The sequence below is a fragment of the Schistocerca serialis genome, chromosome 6 (assembly GCF_023864345.2).
Source record: "Schistocerca serialis cubense isolate TAMUIC-IGC-003099 chromosome 6, iqSchSeri2.2, whole genome shotgun sequence".
Classification (NCBI taxonomy): Eukaryota; Metazoa; Arthropoda; class Insecta; order Orthoptera; family Acrididae; genus Schistocerca; species Schistocerca serialis.
Window position 1 is genome coordinate 753,834,105 of NC_064643.1, and position 24,580 is coordinate 753,858,684.

Sequence of the window (24,580 nt, forward strand, 5' to 3'; positions counted from 1 at the left end):
AAGTAAGACTACAATATTTATCTATATTTTATTTTTGTTCACGAGCACAGATCACCCTTTACACTATCGGTCCTCCTACAGGAATCTATGTAGATGGAGAGGGTGAAACTAATGGATAAAAGTCACCTGCGCTTACTCTCTTTCTGTGTAACTTTTTTGCCTCGCATTTGGGACAGGTTGAAGACTTCAGAATTTTTCGTATTTTTCACCAAATGTGATTCCAAGCTGATCGCAAACAGCTTCTCTACCGTCCTTTGTAAGACTGCGATTGTATTATCGTATTATACATTACATTCGACGTCCTATAGCTCTGGTCGCAGACAAACTGCATTTAAGAAATTCTTAGTTCTCTCGTTTGTCCACTTCTCATTTTCTGTATACAGCAAACTCACAGCAGCAAACAACTGATGAAATAGGTGGCTATGTTTACGAGCACACATTTTCGAACGATATTGAAACGATATTGTTTTCCTTCGGACAAGTGACTGCAGCGCCGTCGGTGAGAGAATTAGGATACAAAGATGAGAGCGAGAAGGAAATATTTACATACAAGGACAGAAATACGAGTAGATACCGCCCTGCAATACCAAATATTCTCCACTGTTGGTGGACAACAGCTGCGACTCCTCGACAGTATACCGGCTATTTCTTTCAACAGCCTGCGACACTAGCAATATTGCCCGGCCATACCGAAAAATTGCCGTCTACTGCAGTGACATGGCACCATTTCTGACACAAGCGCTACTGCAGACAAATACTACAGTAAAAAGTGGCACCTGTAAACGCACGTTTAGAGTCAACGACTATTACTGGGGAGCCAACAACACAATCTACATCTACATCTACATCCATACTCCGCAAGCCACCTCACGGTGTGTGGCGGAGGGCACCTTGAGTACATCGGTTGTCCCTTCTATTCCAGTCTCGTATTGTTCGTGGAAAGGATTGTCGGTATACTTCCGTGTGGGCTCTAATATCTCTGATTTTATCCTCATGGTTTCTTCGCGAGATATGCGTAGGACGGAGCAATATACTGCTTGACTCTTTGGTGAAGGTATGTTCTCGAAACTTTAACAAAAGCCCGTACCGAGTTACTGAGCGTCTCTCCTGCAGAGTCTTCCACTGGTGTTTATCTATCATCTCCGTAACGCTTTCGCGATTACTAAATGATCCTGTAACGAAGCGCGCTGCTCTCCGTTGGATCTTCTCTATCTCTTCTATCAACCGTATCTGGTACCGATCCCACACTGCTGAGCAGTATTCAAGCAGTGGGCGAACAAGTGTTCTGTAACCTACTTCCTTTGTTTTCGCATTGCATTTCCTTAGGATTCTTCCAATGAATCTCAGCCTGGTATCTGCTTTACCGACGATCAACTTTATATGATCATTCCATTTTAAATCACTCCTAATGCGTACTCCCAGATAATTTGTGCAATTAACTGCTTCCAGTTGCTGACCTGCTATTTTGTAGGTAAATAATAAGGGGTCTATCTTTCTATGTATTCGCAGCACATTACACTTGTCTACATTGAGATTCAATTGCCATTCCCTGCACCATGCGTCAATTCGCTGCTGATCCTCCTGTATTTCAGTACAATTTTCCATTCTTACAACCTCTCGATACACCACAGCATCACCTGCTAACCTCAGTGAACTTCCGATGTCATCCACAAGGTCATTTATGTATATTGTGAATAGCAACGGTCCTACGACACTCCCCTGCGGCACACCTGAAATCACTCTTACTTCGGAAGCCTTCTCTCCATTGAGAATGACATGCTGCGTTCTGTTATCTAGGAACTCTTCAATCCAAGCACACAATTGGTCTGATAGTCCATATGCTCTTACTTTGTTCATTAAACGACTGTGGGGAACTGTGCGAACGCCTTGCGGAAGTCAAGAAACACGGCATCTACTTGTTAACCCGTGTCTATGGCCCTCTGAGTCTCGTGGACGAATAGCGCGAGCTGGATTTCACAGGACAGTCTTTTTCGAAACCCATGCTGATTCCTACAGAGTAGATTTCTAGTCTCCAGAAAAGTCATTACACTCGAACATAATACGTTTTCCAAAATTCTACAACTGATCGACGTTAGAGATATAGGTCTATAGTTCTGCACACCTGTTCGACGTCCCTTCTTGAAAACGGGGATGACCTGTGCCCTCTTCCAATCCTTTGGAACGCTACGCTCTTCTAGAGACCTACGGTGCACCGCTGCGAGAAGGGGGCCAAGTTCCTTCGCGTACTCTGTGCAAAATCGAACTGGTATCCCATCAGGTCCAGCGGCCTTTCCTCTTTTGAGCGATTTTAATCGTTTCTCTATCCCTCTGTCGTCTATTTCGATATCTACCATTTTGTCATCTGTGCGACAATGTAGAGAAGGAACTACAGTGCAGTCTTCCTCTGTGAAACAGCTTTGGAAAAAGACATGTAGTATTTCGGCCTTTTGTCTGTCATCCTCTGTTTCAATAACATTTTGGTCACAGAGTGTCTGGACATTATGATTTGATCTACCTACCGCTTTGACATAAGACCAAAATTTCTTAGGATCTTCTGCGAAGTCAGTACATAGATCTTTACTTTCGAATTGCGCGAGAGGAGCCCTAAGGTACGCAGAAAGGGCTCCCGGGGGTTCCCGGCGGAACGATGAGTGACGGAGGGCCCGCAGCTGCGGCTCGGGAGGCGGCCCGCCGGGCGGGAGTCCGTGCGACGCGCTACGCACCCGCACCGGCGCACAAACAAACAATTAAGGAGCGGCGCGTGCGTGAGTGCGTGCGCCTGCGGCAGATGTAGCACGTGGCCCGGCCCGTACGCACGCTATATTTGTCGGCCGCCTGCCGACGCAGCACCGCCGGCCACGGCGGTCCTCCACCCTCTGCACGCCAAACAGAGCCAGCCAGCGGCAGAGCTCCATCTGCCGTTGAGGACCGCCTCTGACATACACAGGGTGGGTGCCCACCAGAGGTCAGAAGTATACACTCGCTTTAAGATCGCCATCGGGTCCTATGACGTCATCTCCGAACTCGTGAGTCTCCGCTGCTGTCCGTTTAACATTGAACTCATCTCTTGACTCTGTTGCCTGGTACAAGTGGACTATAACAGCACAGAAAGGAGAGAGAGTACAAGAGTTCGCTACATGGGCAACTGTTGGGCATGAAGCGTCATGCTCCTCGCGCGCGCGCGCGCGTGTGTGTGTGTGTGTGTGTGTGTGTGTGTGTGTGTGTGTGTGTGTGTCTGTGTGTCTGTGTGTGCATGTATGGAAGCAGGCCTATTTGTACGTGGTTATATATATATATTTTTCAGGAAACATTCCTTACACACAAATAAAGAAAATATGTTATGTGGACATGTGTCCGGAAACGCTTACTTTCCATGTTAGAGCTCATTTTATTACTTCTCTTCAAATCACATTAATCATGGAGTGGAAACACACAGCAACAGAACGTACCAGCGTGACTTCAAACACTTTGTTACAGGAAATGTTCAAACTGTCCTCCGTTAGCGAGGATACATGCATCCACCCTCCGTCGCATGGAATCCCTGATGCGCTGATGCAGCCCTGGAGAATGGCGTATTGTATCGCAGCCGTCCACAATACGAGCACGAAGAGTCTCTACATTTGGTACCGTGGTTGCGTAGACAAGAGCTTTCAAATGACCCCATAAATGAAAGTCAAGAGGGTTGAGGTCAGGAGAGCGTGGAGGCCATGGTATTGGTCCGCCTCTACCAATCCATCGGTCACCGAATCTGTTGTTGAGAAGCGCACGAACACTTCGACTGAAATGTGCAACAGCTCCATCGTGCATGAACCACATGTTGTGTCGTACTTGTAAAGCCACATGTTCTAGCAGCACAGGTAGAGTATCCTGTATGAAATCATGGCGGTGAACCGAGGAAGTACAGTACATACTGACGAAACTAAAATGAGCTCTAACATGGAAATTAAGCGTTTCCGGACACATGTCCACATAACATCTCTTCTTTATTTGTGTGTGAGGAATGTTTCCTGAAAGTTTGGGCGTACCTTTTTGTAACATATTGCAGTCAAAATTGTACAGAATTCTTTTGGAACTTGGAATACCAAAGAAGTATGTTAGACTTATAGAAGCGAGTTTGAAAAACACAAAAGGTAGAGTACGCGTGGGGAAATTGGAGTCAGAAGAATTTGTAATAAAGAACGGACTTAAGCAGGGAGATGCCCTGTCTCCGCTACTTTTTAATTTATTCCTAGAACATATTGTACGAATGACAGCAGATAATTCAGAGGGTGTGGAGTTAAATGGAAATATTAAGATATTAGGGTATGCAGATGATCTAAACATCATTAGCGATAGGAAAGAATCTAACAGCAAATGCGAATGCGTTAATCAAGGCTAGTGAAGATGTAGGTCTAAGGATAAGTGAAGACAAAAGTAAATACCTGGTTACTACTAAAATGCCAACAGCAGTAGATCAGGAAATGTTAAGCGTTGGAGACATGCAGTTTGAAAAAGTGAACACATTTAAGTATCTAGGCGTGGACATCACTTCGAGAAATGAGAATGAATCCGAACTGAAGAAGAGATTACGGGCGGGAAATGCGTGCTACTTCTCACTGAGTAGATTACTTTCATCACGGATATTGTCTAGGAATATACAAAACTATTATTCTACCAGTTATGCTGTATGGGTGTGAGACTTGGTCTCTCACTGTGCAAAATGAAAAGCCGTTTCGAGTAATTGAAAACAAAATTTTGACGAAAATTTTCGGAGCAAAAAGGGGTTACATTAGCGGAGAGTGGCGAAAACTGCATAACGAAGAGGTTCACGAATTCTATTCAAGCCCTGACATAATCAGTATTATTAAATCACGTAGGCTGCGATGGGCGGGTCACGTAGCTGGAATGGATGAGGACAGGGCAGCGCGCAGAGTACTGGTAGGGCGCTTAGAGGGAAAACGTCCTGTGGGGAGACCGAGGCGTAGATGACAGGACAATGTGAAGGCTGATTTGAGGAGCCTAGGGACACATGGCGAAAATACGTTGCTGCGGTAATGGCTCTCGAGTCCGGTTTGAACAGTATATACACTCCTGGAAATGGAAAAAAGAACACATTGACACCGGTGTGTCAGACCCACCATACTTGCTCCGGACACAGCGAGAGGGCTGTACAAGCAATGATCACACGCACGGCACAGCGGACACACCAGGAACCGCGGTGTTGGCCGTCGAATGGCGCTAGCTGCGCAGCATTTGTGCACCGCCGCCGTCAGTGTCAGCCAGTTTGCCGTGGCATACGGAGCTCCATCGCAGTCTTTAACACTGGTAGCATGCCGCGACAGCGTGGACGTGAACCGTATGTGCAGTTGACGGACTTTGAGCGAGGGCGTATAGTGGGCATGCGGGAGGCCGGGTGGACGTACCGCCGAATTGCTCAACACGTGGGGCGTGAGGTCTCCACAGTACATCGATGTTGTCGCCAGTGGTCGGCGGAAGGTGCACGTGCCCGTCGACCTGGGACCGGACCGCAGCGACGCACGGATGCACGCCAAGACCGTAGGATCCTACGGAGTGCTGTAGGGGACCGCACCGCCACTTCCCAGCAAATTAGGGACACTATTGTTCCTGGGGTATCGGCGAGGACCATTCGCAACCGTCTCCATGAAGCTGGGCTACGGTCCTGCACACCGTTAGGCCGTCTTCCGCTCATGCCCCAACATCGTGCAGCCCGCCTCCAGTGGTGTCGCGACAGGCCTGAGTGGAGGGACGAATGGAGACGTGTCGTCTTCAGCGATGAGAGTCGCTTCTGCCTTGGTGCCAATGATGGTCGTATGCGTGTTTGGCGCCGTGCAGGTGAGCACCACAATCAGGACTGCATACGACCGAGGCACACAGGGCCAACACCCGGCATCATGGTGTGGGGAGCGATCTCCTACACTGGCCGTACATCACTGGTGATCGTCGAGGGGACACTGAATAGTGCACGGTACATCCAAACCGTCATCGAACCCATCGTTCTACCATTCCTAGACCGGCAAGGGAACTTGCTGTTCCAACAGGACAATGCACGTCCGCATGTATCCCGTGCCACCCAACGTGCTCTAGAAGGTGTAAGTCAACTACCCTGGCCAGCAAGATCTCCGGATCTGTCCCCCATTGAGCATGTTTGGGACTGGATGAAGCGTCGTCTCACGCGGTCTGCACGTCCAGCACGAACGCTGGTCCAACTGAGGCGCCAGGTGGAAATGGCATGGCAAGCCGTTCCACAGGACTACATCCAGCATCTCTACGATCGTCTCCATGGGAGAATAGCAGCCTGCATTGCTGCGAAAGGTGGATATACACTGTACTAGTGCCGACATTGTGCATGCTCTGTTGCCTGTGTCTATGTGCCTGTGGTTCTGTCAGTGTGATCATGTGATGTATCTGAACCCAGGAATGTGTCAATAAGGTTTCCCATTCCTGGGACAATGAATTCACGGTGTTCTTATTTCAATTTCCAGGAGTGTATATATATAGGGTGAGTCACCTAACGTTACCGCTGGATATATTTCGTAAACCACATCAAATACTGACGAATCGATTCCACAGACCGCACGTGAGGAGAGGGGCTAGTGTAATTGGTCAATACAAACCATAAAAAAATGCACGGAAATATGTTTTTCAACACAAACCTACGTTTTTTTAAATGGAACCACGTTAGTTTTGTTAGCACATCTGAACATATAAACAAATACGTAATCAGTGCCGTTTGTTGCATTGTAAAAGTTAATTACATCCGGAGATATTGTAACCTAAAGTTGACGCTTGAAACCTCCGACGTTCAGTTGCGTGTTGTAACAAACAGCTGCAACATACATCGCGTTTCTACAGAATGATCTGCCAACGTTGCTCGGAAATGTCCCACTGGAAACGCGTCGACGTGTGTGGTATCAGCATGATGGTGCACCTGCACATTCCGCAACTAACACTAGGCTGATCCTTGACAGGATGTTCGACGGGCGTTTCATAGGACGTGGAGGACGCATAAATTGGCCAGCCCGTTCTCCTGATCTTACACCTCTGGACTTCTTTCTGTGAGGTACGTTAAAGGAGAATGTGTACCGTGATGTGCCTACAACCCCAGAGGATATGAAACAACGTATTGTGGCAGCCTGCGGCGACATTACACCATATGTACTGCGGCGTGTACGACATTCATTACGCCAGAGATTGCAATTGTGTGCAGCAAATGATGGCCACCACATTGAACATCTATTGGCCTGACATGTCGGGACACACTCTATTCCACTCCGTAATTGAAAACGGAAACTACGTGTACCTCTCCCCTCATGATAATGTACATGTGCGTCAGTGAGAAAGACCAATAAAAAGGTGTTAGCATGTGGACGTAATGTGCTGTTCCAGTCTCTTCTGTACCTAAGGTCCATCACCGTTCCCTTTGGATCTCTACGTAATTCGGTGCTCTCCGATACACACGATCGAACATCGGAGGAGTGGTACTCAAGCGTCAACTTTAGGTTACAATATCTCTGGATGTAATTGACATTTTACAATGCAACAAACGGCACTGATTACGTATTTGTTTATATGTTCAGATGTGCTAACAAAACTAACGGGGTTCCATTTAAAAAGGCGTAGGTTTGTGTTAAAAAACATACTTCCGTGAATTTTTTATGGTTTGTACTAACCAATTACACTAGCCCCTCTCCTCATGTTCAGTCTGTGGAATCGATTCGTCAGTATTTGATGTGGTTTACGAAATATATCCAGCGGTAATGTTAGGTGACTCACCCTATATATATATATATATATATATATATATATATATATATATATATATATGTGTGTGTGTGTGTGTGTGTGTGTGTGTGTGTGTGTTCATGTTTATACGGTACATACGAGGGCAGTCCAGAAAGTAAGTTCCGATTCATCGCGAGGTGGAAACCATAGTGAACATCAGAAATGTTTTATTTGCAACAGTCAGCTCTACCTTCCAGCTAATTCTCTACGTAGTCACCGTTCTGACTGAAGACATCTGTCGTAGCGTCGTACCAACTTTTCAGTACCCTCGTCATAGAAGGCAGCCGGTAGTGCTTTCCGCACATTCTCTACGCTGGCCTACAGCTCGTTGTCTGTGCCAAAATGCTGTCCTCATAGCTAGCGGCTCATGTAACCAGAGATGAAACTCAGAAGGAGACAATTACGGGCTGTATTGTGGGTAATGAAACATTACCAATTGAAAACGATGCAGGAGCATCTTCATTGCCCCTGCAGAATGCGGCTGATAATTGTCTTGAAGAAGAAACCGCGCGACCGTTATGTAATGTTGGCTGCATAGCCTTCAGGCGAAATTTCTCACCAGGCCCTCGTACTAAATTGCAACGCAGTGTAATTCGAGTGTGAAGTTCAGAATATCTTCGAGTAGTTGCTTTGTCACTACTTTGTGAGTAAAGTGGAGCCACGTGTTGATGATCCGTCCCTCTAACTAAGATCATCAATCTTAAATGCGAATGTGCGTGAGATTATAATGTCTCGTCTTGACAATATTTTTCAATATAGCAACTTTTCTTTATGTTTAACCCACGCGGAGTGTACTTTGTGAGACCAGTACCACGTGCTTATACAATTGTTTGACCCATCAGGTTAATAGTAAGACGATAGTAACCAGTTCGAGGTTTTTCTTTTGTAAATTGCTTTTCGATGTAATTTATTTTAATTATCAAAATTATTGTGGAGTTACACTCTTTGTGTAAACCAAGTTGACCGCGTGAAGCATGTGGCGTAATCATCAAAGTAGCCCTCAGCTATTCTTTTCGGGAAGATTTCACAGAGAGTTGGTACGAATTTAGTGTACCAGTGTGTGGTAATTTCATGACGGACAGGATTTCTCTACGAAAGAAGTTATTCTTTGGGTGAAAATTGAATCGGTTGGTTGTGGTTAATTTCCTCTTGCATATGTTTCAGCGTTCTTCGTGTGTTATTTTATGAATGCAGTGTTGTATGCAGTCTCCCAATCTTGGCTCCATCTTTGATGTGTTCCGTAAGATTACAAACTCACATTTTCACAATCATAAATAAGGCACCAGTTTAGTTACGAATCAAGTTTAATATGCTGAAATTTTAACGGTACAATGATCAATGTTAAAATACATGTCCAAATATAAACTGATTTATTTCTTTTTATTTAAATTCTCTTTATATATATATATATATATATATACATATATATCACTGGTTGTCGTAAGATGACTATTAAAAGATTATAATTAATGTTAGTCTGGTTGGGAATTTGGTAAGCTAGACTGGATACCTGGTGAAACAGTTGCTCAGTAATGCAAGGTTAACTTCCCTAGATAGCTCACGCCTTTTAACCCGCTTTTATTGTCTTGAATATCAGCACCGCTTTCAGAACAACTTAATGCATCAACTTTACAATATGGTACGATAGAACCAAGAGATCAATACACTAAGCAGATTCAGAAGGATGTAGGTTGCAGTAGGTACTGGGAGATGAAGAAGCTTGCACAGGATAGAGTAGCATGGAGAGCTGCATCAAACCAGTCTCAGGACTGAAGACCACAACAACAACAACAACGATAGAACTCAATGTTTTGCCAGCTTTTAAAACGTATGCTGAGAAAAACGTTAAGAAGTCTCAATTTCAACGACCCGCCCCTACCTCCCGCCCCAGAAAGTCACAGTACCGTAACTTCCTTTTCTACAAATCAAGCACTGCTCTTAGGTATTTTACAATAGCTCCTGTGTCCACCGATGAGTCGCCAACAGTGTCATCAAACAGTGCTGGATTTTGTTGTCTATTTACGCACAGTGGGTTACGTTTATTTACATTCAGAGTCAACTGACAGACTGTGCGCCAAACACGGATTCTCTGCAAGTCTCCGACAATAGATTACAGTCTTCTGGCGTTACTACCTCGCTACTCGCTATGGGCAACAACACAGCACCTCAGCACAGTCGGCTCCTCCGCATTTTTTTCCTCTCCACCAATGCCTTCATATCCGGTGTCACCCGCACGAACCTACTGTACGCTTTCTCTCTCTGTCTCTCTCTCCTGTGCCTATAAGAGTGAAATATGAGAAAAATCGGACCTGAGGTCGTGAGTAGCGGAACCAGAGCAATAAAAACAGCGCCCCCCCGCGTCCGGCGGCGCAGTTTCGGCAGCACAGGGGAGGAGGGGCCCCGTTAAAGCGACCACCCACGCGCCGGCGGCGGCAAGCGGGAACAAGCGCCGTAAATCTCCACCGCCAGCCGTCATACAACTTTTAATTAACCCCTGCCCTGCGCCGTGTACGGACCAAATGGCATTCCGGTAAGCTCTTTTCGCACTGCACGCGGTGTTCCACTGGATGAGGACTCGACGAAGCAATCTCCTACAGTTGAAGGGGGCTTACGGGCGCTCCTGCCTCGGAAATTGCTTGCGGTATTAACTCCGGTGCCTGCAGAGATGGACAGTTGTGATTTTCCGAAGATGAGACCCTCTCCGCTTTCCTTGCTTGTACCGCCATTCATTACGACATTCTCTAATGCGTAGCTGTGCACACTGCAGCTTTCATTCGAATTAAAGAAAAACAGGGGGTGTAATTTTTGTGACCTAGGTAACCTACATAAAAGTGGTTCAGGAAATAACAGCTTTTCACTGAAAGGCTCTTAAGGCAATGTAATTCACTCACGAGACACGGCTGACAAATCCCTCGATCAGTCCACTACTGAACTCTATTGATTGGGACCCTTACCAAGCAGGTTTGACAGCGAATTCAAAGAAGAACGGGAGGTCTCGTCAGGGGCACGTTTCATAAAGCCGTCGGCACACGGACCGTGCATCCGAACGCTGAGTGTTGAGCGTGCCCAGTTTCTCGCGTCATAGCGTCGAACAGCACGTTGGGGTGTCTTTCCGAACGTGCAGAGCAATATCTAGCATGTCAGAGATTCCAAACGTGCGGCTGAACGTTGACCAATGAGATGGCACAACGCCACCTGCGTCAGATGCACGTCTTCTCCCTTCAATGCAGAGTTATGAGGCGCCATATTGGCTTCCAGTTGAAGCCCATGTCTATATATGTCGTTCTGAGCACCAGCAAACTGGGGAACTCTGGAAAACCCTGCGTTAATTGTATGATTCGCTGTAATAAAATGACGAAAAATGTCATATACGTCGTAAAAGAACTATTTTAACTTGCTTATTACGGGAGTAGATCATTTGAAATCAACAGCATGTGAGGATCCATTAAAAACGCATTGTTCTTGGTTTAATTTGTTATAATTAAATTTCAATTTATATTGTAATATTGAAGCGCTGGTGGTTCCCAACCCACTACACCCAAAAATGTTTTCTTCTAACCTTCGCTTTCATAATAGGGGTGATACTTTCTTATTAGTTTAATATAAGTATATAATGTGATATTCGATGTTATATAAATATAAGGGCGCTCTTTTTGAGGGTTTGAGTTTGTTCGGTTAGGGCAAAAAAATGGGTCAAATGGCTCTGAGCACTATGGGACTTAACTTCTGAGGTCATCAGTCCCCTAGAACTTAGAACTACTTAAACCTAACTAACCTAAGGACGTCATACACATCCATACCCGAGGCAGGATTCGAACCTGCGACCTTAGTGGTCGCGCGGTTCCAGACTGAAGCGCCTAGAACCGCTCGGCCACCCCGGCTGGCGGTTAGGGCACCTTGCACTACTTGCAGTAAGATATTTTGCTCTTTTTTTCTTTTTACTTTTGTAATTCACAGGAAGAGATTCAGTTACTGAATAGGAACAGTAATCAAGTAAGAATCATCTTTCACGGACACCAAAGTTTTTATTTATGTATACTGCAAACAGACACAACCTGACTAGCATAAGGGCAAGGGAGAAAAGTACGTTTCAATTGAGTTAATATGGGGATTTTACGCCCGTCCACTTCGTAAACAGAGTGATTTATGAGCCAGATACAGCCGACAACTGCCGCTGGAGCGCTTTATGATCGCATATGACACGTTGGGGCCCACGTACCGTGTGTACAAGTCCCACCGTTTCTGGGCGTTCAGCAGCACGTTGAACTCGGCACGCTCAACGTTGACGTTCGACAGCACGCTGCGTGTGCCGACGGCTTAAGCGTCAGACAGTTAAGGAGTTGCAGTCACGCTTGACAGAAGAGAGCCAATGTGTACCACACAGAGGGTGCCGCTGACCAAGTTAGTTAATCGTACTCTCGAAGAAGAGGCAGGTAACATGTTACACTCTGCCAAGTTCACCTCGGAAAAAAACAAACAGTAATCTGGAGTGCATATGGAATCTTAACTATCGCCATTTTTCCGTGTACCATTGGCGATTTTAAAAGAGAACAAGAAAAATAATGGTGGTATGCCTGATGACCCGCCAGCTGCACAGCGATAGGTGCTTAGCCATTCTACGGAGAAATATAGGATGTCCAGGAGGAATGATCAGTATTCAGGAATAAGACAAAAATGACCATTCGAAGGGAGAAAATCTAGTAAACATGTGCTCCAAAAGATGTGCCTCAGGAACTACAAGCACTTGTTCAGCATATTTAAGAGATTTACATCACACCAGCGAATATGACCAAGTGCTCACACATTTAATCTATGCATTTTCGAGCCCTTGTTTACTAGACGTTTTTGTTGCGAATGGTTGTTCTTGTCATAAAACATATTTAAGTGATGAACATTGCAAGATTAGAGGTTAAGATAAACTCGAGATAAGCCATTGTAAAAGTGAAATGTTGGCACATTAATAACCGGATTAATTGGCACAATGTTGAATGCAAGCATGCAAACGTGCATGTATTGTGTTGTACAGGTGTCGGATGTCTGTGGGATGGATTTCCATGCCTGTTGTTCTTGGACGGTCAGTACAGGTGTAAGTAGGCTGTTTAGATTTTTATGTTGGTAACGCCACGTAGCGCTCTGTATGAAAATCACTGGCTGTGCTGTGTGCAGTCTGTGGCTGGTTGGCATTGTTGTAATATTCGCTATTGTAGTGTTGGGCAGTTGGATGTGAACAGCGCGTACCGTTGCGCAGTTGGAGGTGTGTAGCCAGCAGTGGTGGATGTGGGGAGAGAGATGGCGAAGTTTTGAGAGCGGATGATCTGGACGTGTGTCCATCAGAGAGAGTAAATTTGTAAGACTGGATGTCATGAACTGATTATTTATATATATATATATATATATATATATATATATATATATATATATATATATAATGACTTTTGAACACTATTAAGGTAAATACATTGTTTGTTCTCTATCAAAATCTTTCATTTGCTAACTATGCCTATCAGTAGTTAGTGCCTTCATTAGTTAGAATCTTTTATTTAGCTGGCAGTATTGGCGCTCGCTGTATTGCAGTAGTTCGAGTAACGAAGATTTTTGTGAGGTAAGTGATTCATGAAAGGTATAGGTTATTGTTAGTCAGGGCCATTCTTTTGTAGAGATTTTTCAAAGTCAGACTGCGTTGCGCTAAAAAAAATATTGTGTGTCAGTTTAGTGACGATCAGAATAAGTGAAGAGAGAAATGTCAGAGTACGTTCAGTTTTGCTCAGCTGTTTGAAAATCAAATAACGTAAGGGGTTTATCAGCACAGTAATTCATTAATTTTTCAAAGGGGACGTTTCACAGGGACGGTTAATGCCGTCTGTGGATGACGCTGGAACCGTCGTCCGGGGATGTCCCATATGTGCCCGATTGGAGACAGACTTGGTGATCGAGCAGGTCAAGGCAAAATGTCGACACACTGTAGAACACATTGGGTTACAACAGCGATACGTGGGCGAGCGTTACCTTTTTGGAAAACACCCCGTGGAATGCTGTTGATGAATGGCAGCACAGCAGTTCGAATCACCTGGCCGATGTACAAATTTGCAGCCAGTGTGATGGAATACCCACGAGGGTACTTCTGCTGGCATACGACACCGCACCCCAGTCCACAACGCTGGTATATATCCAGTGTGTCTAGCAGGTTGATTGCAGGCCTTCAACCGACGTCCTTCTAACAAACACACGACCATTGGCACCGAGGCAGAGCCAACTTCCATCAGAAACCACAATAGTCCCCCATCCTGCCCGCCAATGAGATTTCGCTTGACACCAAATGGTGATAGTTTGGGGTCAGCGGAATGTACGCTACATGGCGGCGGACTCGGAGCTGTCCTTGATGTAACCGATTTGTAACAGTTCGTTGTCTCACTGTGGTGACAGCTCCTGCTGAAATTGCTGCTGCAGGTGCAGTACGATGGGTCAGGGCCATACGCCGAACACGGTGGTCTTTCTTCTCGATAATGCCACGTCGCCTCCGGTTGGTTCAAATGGCTCTGAGCACTATGGGACTCAACATCTTAGGTCATAAGTCCCCTAGAACTTAGAAGTACTGAAACCTAACTAACCTAAGGACATCACACACACCCATGCCCGAGGCAGGATTCGAACCTGCGACCGTAGCAGTCCCGCGGCTCCGGACTGCAGCGCCAGAACCGCTAGACCACCGCGGCCGGCGTCGCCTCCGGAGCCAGGTCTTCTAGCCACTGCAAATTCTCATGATCACCGTTGTCATTTTCTGTAGTATCGCAGAAGAAACATGCAGCTTCTCATAGCCCTATTACAGGACCTCGTTCAAAGTCAGTGGGGTGTCGATAATGCCATTCCTGACCGACATCAACTCACCACGTCCAACCTCAAAGGTAACTAACGCTCATGACCGTTGTAACCTGTATTTAAAGCAAACCTGATTTGCATCCTCATAGTGGCGCTGCTACTGCCGTTCTTACGCGACTGGCTCTATATCTGAATAGAGATCACCTTTCAGATGTAGGGGCACGCCCACTAACTTTCGATTATGTCGCACACCTCCTTCTTGGTGTTGAGATTCTTTTTTCCGTCAGAGATTCTTTTTTCGTCAGCCTTAAGACCTTCGCTATGCAACGCTTGCTGTTCAGATTAATACGCAGTACTTGTGATCGCTAGTCGTGCGCAATAGTGCCCCAACCCACGTGGTATTTGCCTTCTGTTGTTACGGTCTACATTCCCAAGAAGGGTCTCATGCAGCAGTCTACTCTGGTCTATCCTGCGCAAGAGTCTTCACCATTGGTACTACCGCAACCAACATCCATTTGAACTTGCCTACTCTAATCAAGTCTCTACAGATTCTACCCTGCAGACCGCGCTCCATTACCAAGTTAACTACGTATTCCTAAGTATTCTCCTCACACCAATCGAATGACATCGCTGTGGTGTCCGCTTACTTGGTGGGCAGCTTCCCTTACTGACAGCCTAGCTTCTTTTAAAGCGACAATTCCTTGACGCCTCAGGAACTAAATGAGTTGATAGTGGAAGGTGCCAGACCGTGTTAGTATGGTCGCATGTAATACATGTGTAGTCAGCACTATGATGCAGGTTGCAGTTCGTCGAAACAATCTGACATCAGAATGATGTACTGGCACAATTAAAGTTCAAATGGTGCAAATGGCTCTGAGCACTATGGGACTTAACATCTATGGTCATCAGTCCCCTAGAACTTAGAACTACTTAAACCTAACTAACCTAAGGACAGCACACAACACCCAGTCATCACGAGGCAGAGAAAATCCCTGACCCCGCCGGGAAGCGAGAACGCTACCGCACGACCACGAGCTGCGTACGCAGAATTAAAGCTGTGAGGAAGGGGCGTGAGTCGTACTTGGGTAACTCAGTTGGTAGAGCACTTGCCCGCGAAAGGCAAAGGTCTCGAGTTCGAGTCTCGGCCCGGCACACAGTTTTAATCTGCCAGGAAGTTTCAATTTGACAACTCACCTGTGGCGGCCTTTACCTTCCCAGTACAGACAGACTCAGATGTTTATGGCTTCAGTCTAGACGTTTATGGTTCAGTCTGCATTAGCAAAAGGATTATGGCAAAGTGTAATATTTCCCTTCTAGACGCCAGAAACCGCCTAGAAAATACATTTGAGTTCAGCATCAACATTCCTTCGTTTCAAGAGAAGGATAACATATTTCAATAACTGTAATTGTGAAAAGTTTCTGTTATCGTTCTTATTCTTAACAACGAGATTGCCAGGGGATGCGAATGTAGACAGTACCCTATAGAGGCCGGCCGCGGTGGTCTAGCGGTTCTAGGCGCTCAGTCCGGAACCGCGCGACTGCTACGGTCGCAGGTTCGAATCCTGCCTCGGGCATGGATGCGTGCGATGTCCTTAGGTTAGTTAGGTTTAAGTAGTTCTAAGTTCTAGGGGACTGATGACCACAGATGTTAAGTCCCATAGTTCTCAGAGCCATTTGAACCATTTGAACCCTATAGAGCGGTAGGTTTGTAGACAGGTAGGTAAGCGAAGCCTGGATGGAATCCCCATATCTCCCCGCCAGCCTGAGAGTAGGTATTAAGCAATTCCCGACACAGGTTTGCCAGATGCTACGTTATCTCCACGCTTCCACTTCAGACACAACAACGAGGAGTTAAGCAAGGACAACGCGTGCCAGAGGTTGCAGCTGCGTGACGTACACGCCTTTCGCTGCCACATTACGTTCACGTGACACAGGTGCCACAGGAAGAGCAAACGCCACATAAATAGGAATAGTGTTGAAACTTCCTGGCAGATTAAAACTGTGTGCCCGACCGAGACTCGAACTCGGGACCTTTGCCTTTCGCGGGCAAGTGCTCTACCAACTGAGCTACCGAAGCACGACTCACGCCCGGTGCTTACAGCTTTACTTCTGCCAGTACCTCGTCTCCTACCTTCCAAACTTTACAGAAGCTCTCCTGCGAACCTTGCAGAACTAGCACTCCTGAAAGAAAGGATATTGCGGAGACATGGCTTAGCCACAGCCTGGGGGATAGTGTTTTCAGACCACTCGCCTACCAATAATTCCCGGCAATAGCATGAAAAAGAAATAAAAGTTTTACAGAAAACTATTCCGTTTATGCATGACAAATTTATAAAATGACACAATTTTCCCAGTAAGGCTCACGGGATCTGCTTGCCTGACATCAATTCTGAATTCCGCACTATCCTAATGCAGTAGTTTAACGATCTAATCATTGAGAGTTCCCAGAAAAAAGGAAAATCATCTAAGTATGAATACTGGCTGTAGGCCTTGTAACTTAGGTAGAGACGTACAGTGCAGCCCGCTTTCGTCAATCCATTAAGAGATGTCACACATAGGGAAGCCGCTGATTTCAAGCACACTGGTTGGCAATTCAAGGTAAAAATCGACACAGTCACGTCCCATGTGTAAACTAACAGCCCCGAATGCCGTATATTGAGGCCGTCAGACGTAAACCAAGGCAGAGTTCCGGCGAGCAGAAGAATTCTAGACAAAGGAGAGTCCCATCCAGCCTGGAATAAACGAGCCTGCAGCAGATACTAAATGAATGAGCATTATACTTAGTTAAGCTTGTACACTAAATCACTGAAGTTGTTTAACAAGAATACGTACTCGTCGGCAGGGCAAGGCTGTACCCTAGAATGAATGTTCAACTCTAAACTCGGGACAGTTACTGCCTGCAGAGTCAAAACAGAGGGCGCACGGACGGGCCTCTTGAGCCCCATCTGATCATGAGAAATGAATCACGAACAGTATAACGTGGTGCCACTGAACTTACATCCTTGAAGCCGTTCCATTCTTTACCGATAGTTTGTTTTACAGAGCGTTAAAGCAACGATTTATAATTTTTAAGTAGAACGTTATTTATGGTTGGTTGGTTGGTTGTGGTCTTCAGTCCTGAGACTGGTTTGATGCAGCTCTCCATGCTACTCTATCCTGTCCAAGCTTCTTCATCTTCCAGTACCTACTGCAACCTACATCCTTCTGAATCTGCTTAGTGTATTCATCTCTTGGTCTCCCTCTACGATTTTTACCCTCCACGCTGCCCTCCAATGCTAAATTTGTGATCCCTTGATGCCTCAAAACATGTCCTACCAACCGATCCCTTCTTCTAGTCAAGTTGTGCCACAAACTTCTCTTCTCCCCATTCCTATTCAATACCTCCTCATTAGTTACGTGATCTACCCACCTTATCTTCAGCATTCTTCTGTAGCACCACATATCGAAAGCTTCTATTCTCTTCTTGTCGAAACTATTTCTCGTCCATGTTTCACTTCCATACATGGCTACACTCCATACAAATACTTTCAGAAACGACTTCCTGACACTTAAATCTATACTCGATGTTAACAACTTCCTCTTCTTCAGAAACGCTTTCCTTGCCATTGCCAGTCTACATTTTATATCCTCTCTACTTCGACCATCATCAGTTATTTTGCTCCCCAAACAGCAAAACTCCTTTACTACTGTAAGTGTCTCATTTCCTAATCCAATTCCCTCAGCATCACCCGACATAATTCGACTACATTCCATTATCCTCGTTTTGCTTTTGTTGATGTTCATCTTATATCCTCCTTTCAAGACACTGTCCATTCCGTTCAACTGCTCTTCCAAGTCCTTTGCTGTCTGTGACAGAATTACAATGTCATCGGCGAACCTCAAAGTTTTTACTTCTTCTCCATGAATTTTAATACCTACTCCGAATTTTTCTTTTGTTTCCTTTACTGCTTGTTCAATATACAGATTGAATAACATCGGGGAGCTGGTATATTTAAATCAACTATATACAAATGAATTCAAATGAAATTTCTATCTATTTTACTTAGCGAGCCAGAGATGTTAAAAGTTCTAGGGGTGGCTGCAATTCGCTGCACATAACTGTCTGTGCTCAGTTGAATGTTTTGGTGTTGGAATGTTCACTGAAGAGAGGTGTTCAAACGAGTGCCTATTTACCCGAATGCACAAATTCGGTCCAATTTCTATAAGAAGATATGTGAAGTCGTTGGTCTCACGGAGCGACATCCTCCTTCGATTTGCTATTTGAAGTCATGCAGTGTTTTAAGTTGGATGACATAAACGTACTTCTTTGGTTATCTCACCAAAAGGAAACCAAACAGTGTTAAAGCGGGCTACCGAGTGAACTGTTACTGAGAACCGTGACGTCCATTTCGTCCGCCACTCGTTTAGAAGGCGCACTATGTTGTGCATCCAGGAAAATGGGCCTTTGTTTGAATACCTCACGTGAACGAAGTTCCAGTCACCGGAGGGTCCATCTGAATACAGCGAATTATGTGCAGCATGTTGCCTCCGCCCTCGAAACTTTTCACGTTTATAGCTCCCTCACCGAAATTGATACACATTTCAATTTGCAATGATTTGTACTGAATCGTTTTAAGTACATCTGTTACATGATAGGAAAAAATGTTATTTTCGAAAATACACTGCCGGAAAAAAGCAACGCCGTCAAGGAAGTCCAGTGGCACAAGGTTATAGTATTAGTGATTCATTTCTCATTGTCATCGGCGATCAGATGGCACTCTGTTTTGACTCTGCAGGCAGTTACTGTTCTGAGTTTAGAGGTGAACATTCGTTCTAGGGTACAACCGAGCCCCTCCGACTAGTATGTACTCTTGGTAAACAACTTCACTGATTTGAAAAGGGTCTTATTTTGGGCATGCGGGAAGGTGGATGGACGTAGGGATGGACTGCTGGACATGTTGGGTACTGTGTTTCGATGTTACATTGGCGATTTCAGCAGGGTTCCGTGGAACATTCCCCCACCCCAGGTCACGCTCTGGACGTCCGCGTAACAGAGACGTAAGTCAGGATCGACGTACTGTGCGCGCAGCTGTGGCCGACGACCGTCATCCAGGGACGATATCCGGCCACATGATGCACCTGCTGTGTCACGAAGAACGACCGGGAACCGTCTGCTTGCACCAGGACTAAGATCACATTCCTTTAGCCAGGCTACCACTAACAAGGCAACCGGACAAGCATGTTAACCCTGGTGCTGGGTTGGGTTGTTGGCGGAAGAGACCAAACTGCGAGGTCATCAGTCTCATCGGATTACGGAAGGAAGGTGAAGGAAGTCGGCCGTGTCCTTCAAAAGGAATCATACAGGCAATTGACTGGAGCGATTCAGGGAGATCGCGGAAAACCTAAAGCAGGATGGCCGGACGCGGGGTTGAACCGCTGTCCTCCCGAATGCGAGTCCACTGCGCTAACCAGTGCGCCACCTCGCTCGGGTCTCACTCTGGTGTTGTCAGAGCTGACTGGAGAGTGGGATGGCGCACCGTTATCTTCTGCGATGAGGGTAGGTTCTGCCTGAATGCAAGTAATGGATGTACACGTGTGCGGCGTAGACCAGGTGAACTGCCTTTTCCAGAGTGCGTTCGTCCATGAGACAAAGGTTCCATTCCAGTGGTCATGGTGTGAATTTGGGGAAAGGGGGGGGGGTTAGTTGGTTCGTTCCAACTTGAAGTCACGTTTGGTGTTTATATTGAGTAAAGTAAGCAGTGCCCACTACACTGCATACGCTGTTACTCCCGTTCAACCGCGATTTCTTCGACAGGACGGTGGCGTGCTTTTTCAGCACGACAATGCACGACCACATAAGGCTGCCGCGACGCAGCGTGCTTTTCGTGTTGTACAAATGCCCTCGCCAATTAGATTTCCAGACGTGTCGCCAGCTCAATATGTAAGGGACATGATGAAATAGGAGCTTGCTCGTTCTCCAGGGCCTGCAAGAACCACTGGCGAATTGCAACAAAAGGCGGAAGATGCTTGGGACAATTTATCGCAGGATGCCATCCGGCACCTACATCATCGTTTGCATATTAGAATACACGCCTGCGTTGCTGCCTGAGGAGGTACACAGTGTATTGATAAGACTGTTGGGGCACCCTTTATTGTGACATTTGTGTTTCAAAAATGGTTCAAATGGCTCTGAGCACTATGGGACTTAACATCTGAGGTCATCAGTCCCCTAGAACTTAGAACTACTTAAACCTAACTAACCTAAGGACATCACACACATCCATGCCCGAGGCAGGATTCGAACCTGCGACCGTAGCAGTCGCGCGATTCCGGGCTGAGCGTGTAGAACCGATTTGTGTTTCATTTGCTCTGAATTTTGTGGTATCGATAGCTACGATGCCACGGCGTAGGTGCAAGTTATGAGGTTGGCACTACGACACCGACACCGACGACAGCGCTCTCTAGCCGGCGCTGTGCACCTCTACGAGCGTCGCTCCGGATTCAGCCCATTTGATTCCGAGGAGACGACGTAGCAACAGTGTTTTTACTTCATAGGGGGCCAGCCATTACAGACACTGTTACTTCTGTTACTTCAATGATAGTTTGCCCAACTACTAGTAGCTGTTAGCGTTGATACCTGTACGGCTTCGCATCTACGTGTTCATCTCAGCCAAAGTTAAGTAATATTATAGTTTCTACATGTTCATACACCAAACAGAGTTTTAACTTATACGCAGTACCGCATTACTTTACCTTTTCCTGCTCCTACTCACTTCCTACATTCCGCCTACCCTTCAGTTTACAGGAGCGGACTCACGCGCCGCCTTCCAGGCGGGATACAAAAATTTGTTATCATATACTCCTAAATTGATGACCTACCTGTCACCTCACATATCAGTAGAACGACCTCGTCGCTGACAATGTTGTATTTTAATTTTCCGGCAGTGGAACTAAATAGACTATGTTCCCGCCTAAATAAATATTCCTTTCACCTATTATTTTGCTAGCTACGTTAGGTGAAACAACGCGCGTGTCCTTCAGCTGCTGTTTACTTTGGTCTAGTTATTTCACTACTCTGAGTCATTTAACTGGAAGTTCCAGATGTCACTAGTGACGACGTCGACGGGCGCCCTGTGACAGAAGAGAGTGGAGCCAGCGCGCGCGCGGCCGGGCCTACCTGGAGTGGAGCACGGCCATGCGGTGCGGCCCGCCGCCCAGCCACGAGTCGATGTCCTTGCAGACGGCGCACAGCCGCTCGAGGGGCGGCGCCAGCCCCGGCGCCCAGCCCAGGTTGCTCACCCTTTCGTGGTGCTGCCGCAGCGCGCGCCGCGGCTCAGACAGGTTGAACACCTGCAACACGCAGGTCCCACAGTCAGCCGGAAGAAAGATCGGGAGAATGAGGACAGGCAAAAGTTAGCAGAGATTCGTGCTGCTGTAAAAAAAGCGATGCGCGAAGCATCCAACCACTACCACCGTCATACCTTAGCAAAAGATCTTGCCGAAAACGCAAGGAAATTCTGGTCTTACGTGAAATCGGTAAGCGGGTCGAAGGCTTCCATCCAGTCACTCACTGATCAGTCTGGCCCGGCAATGGAAGACAGCAAAACGAAGGCTGAAATTTTAAATTTAGCATTTGAGAAATCTTTCACGCAGGAGGATCGTACAAACATACCGCCATTTGAGTCTCGTACAGATTCCCGTATGGAGGACATAATGATAGACATCTCTGGCGTTGTGAAGCAGCTGAATGGGTTGAAAATAAATAAATCGCCAGGCCCTGATGGGATTCCAATTCGGTTTTACAGAGAGTACTCTACTGCACTGGCTCCTTACTTAGCTTGCATTTATCGCGAATCTCTTGCCCAACGTAAAGTCCCGAGCGACTGGTAAAAAGCGCAGGTGACGCCTGTATATAAGAAGGGTAGAAGGACGGATCCTCAAAATTACAGACCAATATTCTTAACATCGGTTTGTTGCAGGTTTCTCGAACATATTATCAGTTCGAATATAATGAATTTCCTTGAGACAGAGAAGTTGCTGTCCATGCATCAGCACGGCCTTAGAAAGCGTCGCTCCTGCGAAACGCAACTCGCCCTTTTTTCACATGATATCTTGCGAACCATGCATGAAGGGTATCAGACGGATGCCATATTCCTTGACTTCCTGAAAGTGTTTGTCTCGGTGCCCCACTGCAGACTCCTAACTAAGGTACGAGCATATGGGATTGGTTCCCAAGTATGTGAGTGGCTCGAAGACTTCTTAAGCGATAGAACCCAGTACGTTGTCCTCGATGGTCAGTGTTCATCGGAGGTGAGGGTATCATCTGGAGTGCCCCAGGGAAGTGTGGTAGGTGCGCTGTTGTTTTCTATCTACATAAATGATCTTTTGGGTAGGGTGGATAGCAATGTGCGGCTGTTTGCTGATGATGCTGTGGTGTACGGGAAGGTGTCGTCGTTGAGTGACTGTAGGAGGATACAAGATGACTTGGACAGGATTTGTGATTGGTCTAAAGAATGGCAGCTAACTCTAAATATAGATAAATCTAAATTAATGCAGATGAATAGGAAAAAAGAATCCTGTAATGTCTGAATACTCCATTAGTAGTGTAGCGCTTGACACAGTCACGTCGATTAAATATTTGGGCGTAACATTGCAGAGCGATATGAAGTGGGACAAGCATGTAACGGCAGTTGTGGGGGAAGGCGGATAGTCGTATTCGGTTCATTGGTAGAATTTTGGGAAGATGGGGTTCATCTGTAAAGGAGACCGCTTATAAAACACTAATACGACCTATTCTTGAGTACTGCTCGAGCGTTTGGGATCCCTAACAGGTCGGATTGAGGGAGGACATAGAAGCAATTCAGAGGCGGGCTGCTAGATTTGTCACTGGTAGGTTTGATCATTACGCGAGTGTTACGGAAATGCTTCAGGAACTCGGGTGGGAGTCTCTCGAGGAAAGGAGGCATTCTCTTCATGAATCGCTACTGAGGAAATTTAGAGACCCAGCATTTGAGGCTGACTGCAGTACAATTTTACTGCCGCCAACATACATTTCGCGGAAAGACCACAAAGATAAGAGAGATTAGGGCTCGTACAGAGGCATATAGGCAGTCATTTTACCCTCGTTCTGTTTGGGAGTGGAACAGGGAGAGAAGATGCTAGTTGTTGTACGAGGTACCCTCCGCCACGCACCGTATGGTGGATTGCGGAGCATGTATGTAGATGTAGAAGCGCCGTGGCGGCACCTCACTGAGCAGCTATCGCGTCTCCGCGGGCGATCTGGAAAATTCATCTCCCTCACCCACATCTCGCAGCACTACGTAAGTGATTTCTTCCGCCAGAGGTTGGTACCACACTCAACGGGAGCCGTGTGAAACTGGAAGTCATTCCTTTCAGTAGTTGTTGGGGATGTGCGGTGTTGAGGCAAAGCATCGGTGTTGATTGAAATCCTTAATATCCATGTTAAATGATGAATTTATAGAATGGCGAACAGAGTAATAAACAATACGTTTAATGTCATATCATGAAACAATAAATGCCGGCCGTTGTGGCCGAGCGGTTCTATGCACTTCAGTGTGGAACCGAGCGACAGCTACGCTCGCAGGCTCGAATCCTGCCTCGGGCATGGGTGTGTCTGATGTCCTTAGGTTAGTTAGGTTTAAGTAGTTCTAAGTTCTAGGGCACTGATGACCTCAGATGTTAAGTCCCATAGTGCTCAGAGCCATGTGAACCATTTGAATCAATAAATACAGCAATAATTAACGTAAAATATCCCTCAACCATTTGTCTACAGGGCACAAAAATAATATTTTCGAGAAAAATTTCCCCTTCAGCGTTTTGTGTTGTTGGCAGAGTGCGTATCTTGCTTTGGAGGTCTTTCGGAAGCTGACGATGTGGCTATGCAGTTCAACTATTTTCCTCCGGCGTGGAATGTAACATATCGTAGATTCATTAAAATCTTGAACGAGCCACGATTTTTGGGAATTGTGCTAACAACACACAA

The 24,580-nt window shown here is 46.2% G+C and overlaps 1 protein-coding gene across 1 annotated transcript in view; it reads right to left on the reverse strand.

The window, feature by feature from the left end:
- The window catches only part of LOC126483783 (tensin), a 512,889-nt gene that overhangs the window by 437,367 nt on the left and 50,942 nt on the right, over positions 1-24,580 (reverse strand). The window contains exon 2 of the mRNA XM_050106942.1: positions 21,755-21,927. Within this exon, the coding sequence (XP_049962899.1) occupies positions 21,755-21,927 (173 nt within the window). The remainder of the gene's footprint in view (positions 1-21,754; positions 21,928-24,580) is intronic.